General features: G+C 45.0%; 1 protein-coding gene across 1 annotated transcript in view; it reads right to left on the bottom strand.

Annotated features, from left to right (window-relative positions):
• Positions 1-2133, bottom strand: part of NUP153 (nucleoporin 153) — a 51006-nt gene extending 48873 nt beyond the window's left edge. The window contains exon 1 of the mRNA XM_014520734.1: positions 2083-2133. Within this exon, the coding sequence (XP_014376220.1) occupies positions 2083-2133 (51 nt within the window). The remainder of the gene's footprint in view (positions 1-2082) is intronic.
• Between the last annotated feature and the right edge of the window lie 4857 nt (positions 2134-6990).

Raw genomic sequence — 6990 nt, 5'->3', positions numbered from 1 at the left:
CAGCAGGAACATGGGTCAGAACCTGGACCCTGTTTTCACTTAGGGTGGACAATGCCCACTCTGCAATGGGGATGCAGGCAAAAAAGAGTGTTTATAGTTCGTGTCACAAGTCCCCCCTGACAGACAGACAAGTTCTTCCACAAGTGAAAAGAGTGGAAAGTAGTACTAAAAAAAAGTCTCTTTACAAAGAACAACAGGACTTAACACAATCCACAGGAAAATAGAAACACTGAGGAAGCAGTAACACTATTACAGCTTTGATATGGGAAGCCTCACTCCCAAGCAAGGCTAGCACTCAAGTGCAGATATCAATCATTGTGGTTAACTATGCAGTGAGGACAGAGCCCCAAAAATCAACAGCTTCCAAACGAGTTGGTTACACAAGTATAATGCTGTGCCAATTAATTTTATATTTAAGTTATTACATCTTTACTTAATTAACAACTTTATTTTCCCAGTATAAACAAAGTCATGTTAGAAAAATATGTCAGGACATATAACAAATTTTTCAATCAGTAGCAGTGAAAGTCCACTACTGAAACTGAGCAATTGTATCAATTTGTTTTTGAAAGCTTCAGGTGTATATCTGATATAAGTGAAGATACTTTTGCTTGCATTAGAGCATCTACAAAACCTCATTCAAATCTGGTTTCTGGTGTGTAGCCTGAGTAAGGCAGATTCTTTCCATTCTACAACTAATTCAAATCCATTCCATTACCAAATGCTGTTGGATTTTTTTTTTTTTTTTTTTTTTTTTTTTTAGAGAAAATTGTTCATATTTGGGCAGAACTATCTACATTTCTAAAGGACATGCAGGAACAACCATCACATCTCTTATGATTGTTTTAGACGGAGTCAGAGTAATTTACTGAGGTTTTGCACATACTGGAAAAGTATCAGGCCACAACCTAGACTATGAAGGCCATGCCCTTCTTAGCTAGTAAGTAGGAACTCCATCTGTTATTGCTGTACTTAGAAAAATCAGTATTAGTCGAGAACTGGGCTCATGGTAGAGGTGATATCTTTTATTAGACCAACAAGATTTCTGCAAAAAAAAAAATCTTTATTTTGCAAAAATCTCGCTGGTCTAATAAAAAAATATCACCTCTACCATGGGCTCAGATCGCTTTTTCTTCTAGACCCATACAACTACAACCTAGATATTAGTCAAGATGACATTTTACCTTCTACATCCAGACAGAACAGTATTGCCTATGCTTTCAGATTCTGATCTTGTTGCAATTATTCATCTCTCTTCAAGACATTGACTACTGCAATGCACCCATTATGGAATAACATCTTAAATCAGTTCAGAAGCTGGAAACAGCACAGAAGGAAGCTATTTACATGGTAAGCAGGACATCACCCTTTATTATACATATGACACTGTACTCCCTGTGATATGCAGACAGAAACAGAGGCCATCTGACAGCAAGGATCCACTTTTTACAAGACAGTTTCTTTGACAATGCTAATAGCTTCACAGGACAGGAAGGAGATGAGCTGAAAATACTCTAATGTTCAGAATAAGGGAGTGGGATGGAGAAAGACACCAGTCTTGTCTTGCAATCAAACTGTAAAGATTCAGCAACACAGACCACTGTATGGGATTTCTCTCACCAGGTCTGTCAACTGCTACACACAGCAAACATTTCACTATAGCAAAGTGTAAGGAGGCACCGGAGCAGCACTTAAGAAACATACAGTAACTATGTAGCCTAGGGATGCAAACCCTGAACTCCAGTTCTATCCCTAGCTCCATCAATAGTCTGCCAAGTGACTTCAGACAAATCCATTCATCCCTGTGCCTCAGGTACCCCCATCTGTAAAATAAAGACAAGGCTGTCAAATGCTTTGAAAAATACTGATGAGGAGCATCACGTAGAAGGAAGGCATTATCATCAGCACTTAGCCATAGAAAAACGTGTCTCTATTTATATAAGAAAACAGCAGAAAATTAACTGATAAAAAATTTTTAGCACTTAGTTAAGGTTGCCTGAAGGTTCCTCCTGCCCTTCCAGACCATTCAGTTCATTGTCACTCAGACACATAAACCAAGAAACAAAGAATTATATAACATACCAATGCAACCTTAACTCGGGCCTTCTTTGAGCAAAATTCCAGCGTGCCCATTAATACACATACATACACTTCCCCCTTGAAGGCAGCGTGCACAACATTCAAGACACTGATTCTAACAAAGTGTAACACTGTCTTGTTGATAATGTAAAACTTAGGTTTAGGTCGTCAGTGCTCAATCCTTTGACCTTGCAAGCCAGATGAGCAACCTGGGGCCTGTCTGAATTGGGTCCTGAAGCTGCCCTCTATGTCACGTTTGGGTTCTGGGAGCCTAGGGCCAACCCCTCTTGCCCCCTGCACCAAAGGGAACTGGATCCCAGGGGCCAGAAGCCACGCCCTCATGTCCCCTGCAGGCCAGGGGATTAGGTCCCAGAGGCCTGGAACCAACCCCGTGCAGCCCCTGTATATCAGAATTGGGTCACAGAGGCCTGGCACTGCTCCCTCACAGCCCTACGTGCTGAGATTCATAGATGTTAGGGTCGGAAGGGACCTCAATAGATCATCGAGTCCGACCCCCTGCATAAGCAGGAAAGATTGCTGGGTCTAGATGACCCCAGCTAGATGCTTATCTAACCTCCTCTTGAAGACCCCCAGGGTAGGGGAGAGCACCACCTCCCTTGGGAGCCCGTTCCAGACCTTGGCCACTCGAACTGTGAAGAAGTTCTTCCTAATGTCCAATCTAAAGCTGCTCTCTGCTAGCTTGTGGCCATTATTTCTTGTAACCCACGGGGGCGCCTTGGTGAATAAAACTTGACCAATTCCTGTCTGTGCCCCAGTGATGAACTTATAGGCAGCCACAAGGTCGCCTCTCAACCTTCTCTTGCGGAGGCTCAAAAGGTCCAGTTTTTCTAGTTTCTCCTCGTACGGCTTGGTCTGTAGGCCCTTAACCATACGAGTGGCCCTTCGAGATAAGGCACCAGATCTAATGTGCAGGGCCTGGGGCTCTCCATGGGTTCAGAGATTTGGCAGCAAGACAGCGGTGCCACTGGTCCTCCACCACCAGAGGGGAATGGATAGAATTTTGGGGGGCTGATATGGATAGCCTATTTTTAAGGAGGCATATTGACTGATACCCATTCAATTTCCGATACACAGCCCGGCGGCTTGAAGAGCTGTGTGCAGCTGGTAAGTCTGTTGTGGTGGAAAGGGAGGGGAGAGGAGAGCAGATCAAGGCCCCAGCTTGGCTGGGGGGCGTGGGGAAGAGGGGGCGGCTCCCGCTGTTGCATGCTCCCTGGGAGGGCATGGGGGGTGGGTTGCGTGCTCCATGATCTGTGTGTAAGGCTAGGGCAAGGTGGGCTACAACTGCAGGTTGGGGCTGGGATGGCAACAGGCTCTTTCCAGTAGGGGCTGGGCCAGGCAACTATGGGGGGGAGGGGGAAGGGCTGCAGCCACCCCAAAATTTGCCATAGCCCCTGCGACACCTGCCCCAAGCACAGCCCTGTCCCCCCTCCCCCCCATTAGCCCTGGCCCCAGCCCTCAGCAGCAGCCCACCCCACCCATGCAGATCCGGGGGCACCCCCCCACTTCTTGGGTGCACACAGCAGCAGGAACAGATTCCCCTCCCCGCATCCCCCAGATGAGTCATGGCTCCGCCACACACCCCACCCCAGCTGGGCAGTGCCTGCCCCAGCCCCACTCCCTCTCTCTCTGACCACGAGCGCCTTGATCTGCCTTGCCCCCTCTCCCCTTCCACCACAATAGACTTACCAGCTACACGCAGCTCTCCATGCTGCCGGCTGTGCTCCTTGCCACCTACGTGCTGCGCTGAAGCTGCGCACACAATTTGGCTGATAAATGCCAGTGTATCAGCCAGATCAGGCTGATTTCAAATATAAAGAACACTGAATGTATCAGTGCTGATCTGATATCGGACCAATGTATCGGTGTACTGCTATCCACCACCGAATTTCTGGGCTTGTGGGGAGCCCCACAGGACAAATTACATGGCAGCACAGGCTAGATCTGGCCCACAGGCTAGAGGCTGAATACCCCTGGCTTAGCTGATCTGTACTAAATGGAAGCTACCTACACGTGTTTCACACAACCAGAGCCTACTCCTCAGAAAACAACCCTTTAATCCCCTTTTAAAAATCCATTAAAAACTCTCACCCTCAGGATTTAATCTAGATTCTGTTTTCACTTACCCATCGTTAAACCCACAGACCATTGACAAATCCCACCTCCCTGTTGTCAATCTGCAGTCCTACTGACAATCCTTGTTCATTGGTGCTGACAAGCTACAGAATTTAGAACTGAAATGAAACAGAGGAGCCTTCTTCTACCTATATATACTTCTTTGATCACACTGTGTCCAGCAACTCCATTAGAGAGCTCCAAATCTAGCCCTGCATGCAGAGAAACAGCAGTACCAACTACAGGTGTTGGCTGGTTAAACCTTTCAGGCATACCCTTAAGTTTTGAAAGGGTTGCTCTGTACATCGAAGGATGCAGATCTGAAGTTCAGTTAGGCTTCTACTTACACAATGACCTGGTTAATGGCTATTACCAATATAAGTGACTGTTGCAATGAGTTGTTTTAAAAATATGCATACTTCAAAAAGAATTAAAAAAAAAAAAGAGAGAAGCATGAATATAAAAGTCATGCGTGTTTGATTATAATCTCACTTCAATTTCCTAGCTGTTAAAAAAAAAAATCTACCTTGCTAAGCTTACTTCCTGCATCTGAAAACAACCTATAAATGACAGTCTCTCCAATTCATATAGGCCTTCCACATAGCAACAGAAAGAAACGTTTATAAAAATTAAGAAAATGTGATTTTGAAACCACAAGAACAGGCAGGAAAACTCAAAACAAATGTACTACCTGAAACTACTTTCTGCTTTTTAATATATCTATTTAAAAATATTGATTTATTTCAGGCTGAAAGGATTAAAAAACTTTAGCTACACAACAGCAGTCTACCTTATAAAATGGCTAAAAGACCACACATGAGGTTCATATAACAACTTCAAATGTTCAGCAGCACACATTAAAGCAGACAGCAATGGGAAATTAGCCATCAATAAGCATCTTTTAACAGTGTGTAAGTTTTCACATCTAGCCCAGTTCTCATGGGTTTTTCTTCTTGTCACACAGTTTACCTTCTTAAAACGCATGAATCATCAGCATAATCAAAATGAAAACTGACAAACTGCTAAAGCTAAGTAACCAAAGTGATGTGGGAGTAGGGCAGAACTGCACATTTGCTTTTATTTTGTAAATTAAGTTCCAGTAAACTTCTGATTCAATATCAGTAGTTTGCTCTGAACAACGTGTTACTGGCATGTCACCAATTACATAATCTTTTGGAAAGTACTTCATTTAGGGCAACTGGAACACTTCCCACAGTTTGTTTTGTAGAATCGTGAAGGAAGGATTGTGTTTCTACATTCCCACATATTTTCCTTTCATTCTTTAAAATGAAATCTGATAATAATATTAAAAAATCTAGCTACTTTGAAGCTAACATCTCAAAGACAGCAAAGTCCTATTATGTATTTTAATATTGCCTGGAAATCTACAAAGTTCAGATAGCCTATAATTACCTATTTCATCATAATGCAAGAAGCCGGCATACACTCTCTGTTGGAGACATTGTGCCTACCCCCAACCGGTCCCAAAGAATTCAAGCTCCAATAGATTAAATCCTGTTTCCAACCTCACTCTTCTAATACTGAATGATTCTGTTCACTGTTTTAATAATACTGATCAACAGTGGGTGTTGCATCAGGGCACATGCTGTGTTGAGACAGCAATCAATCAACTCCAAAAAGGGAAAGAAAAACGTTAAGTAGTATGAAAATACTCCTGTGTACAGATGTGCCTCCTCAAGTTTCACTGAAGGTGTTACACTAAAATCAGAAAGGAAAAGTTAGTTCTTGTTCAGCCTGAGAACAGAACCTGGGGATTGAGTTAATTATATATATTGTTTATTTGTAAGATTACTAGATGTACATTCTGTAAATACTTCTAAATTTCTGTATTATATTGATGGACACCCAGCTCTAAATGGTTTGCTTCCTATAAATAAAGCTTGTTTCAGGTCAAAAGCACAACAGCAGGCAAAACAATGCATAATATTAGGATGGCAAAGTAGGGCATAACTCTCTGGACAAGTACTTTTATCCAAGTATACACAGTATTTACTCAAATCTAAGATGAGGCTTTCCACCCAAAGAGCATGGGAGGAGAGAAGCTTTGTCTTGGATTCAAGTATGGCTGGGGATAGGTGGCAGCTCAGCTCTGGGTTTGACCCCTAACTATGGGCTGAAGCCAGAGCAGAGTTGTTGACACCCCCCACCCCCACCCGAGCTGGAATTGCTCATTTGGCAAGGGATGGCCCCCATGGCCAGAAGCACATGGGACAGGCTGCAAGGTTGAAGGAGAGGGGTCCTGCAGCCTGCCTCCCCTGTGCCTGTGCTTGCCTCCCCCACTCCCTGCTCCCTCTTTCAGCCTGGCACACCACCAGTGGGTCCCCCCCACCCCAGCTGCTTTCTCCCCCTTTACCTTCTGCTCTAGCTCCAGTCCCTTCAGCCTTGACCTGACCTAACCAGGAGCTGCTACCACTTCTCCCTGGCCAGGCTGGGTTGTGCTGGACCAGGGCCACCACTGCTGCTGACTGCCCCAGAGGAACAGACCTGCAGCAGAAGGCAAAGGGTGGGGGAAGGGCAGGGAGTGGGGAAGGTAGGTACTAGGGCAGGGATGGGCAATTATTTCGGGCAGAGGGCCGCTTGTTGAGTTTTGGTGAGCTGTCGAGGACTGCATGGGTAGGAGGAGGCTCCGCCGCCGCTTCTGCTGGTCAGTGCCAACCCATTCAGGCTTGCCCCATCCCCAGCAGCACCTGGGAAGCTGGCTTCAGCTGCATGCTGCTCCAGATGTGACGGACCCGGCCAGGAAAAGCGGCATGCAGC

The sequence above is a fragment of the Alligator sinensis genome, unplaced genomic scaffold, assembly GCF_000455745.1.
Source record: "Alligator sinensis unplaced genomic scaffold, ASM45574v1 scaffold253_1, whole genome shotgun sequence".
Taxonomy (NCBI): Eukaryota; Metazoa; Chordata; order Crocodylia; family Alligatoridae; genus Alligator; species Alligator sinensis.
The sequence above is the reverse complement of the archived record's forward strand: the minus strand, read 5'-3'. Positions and strand labels throughout refer to the sequence as shown.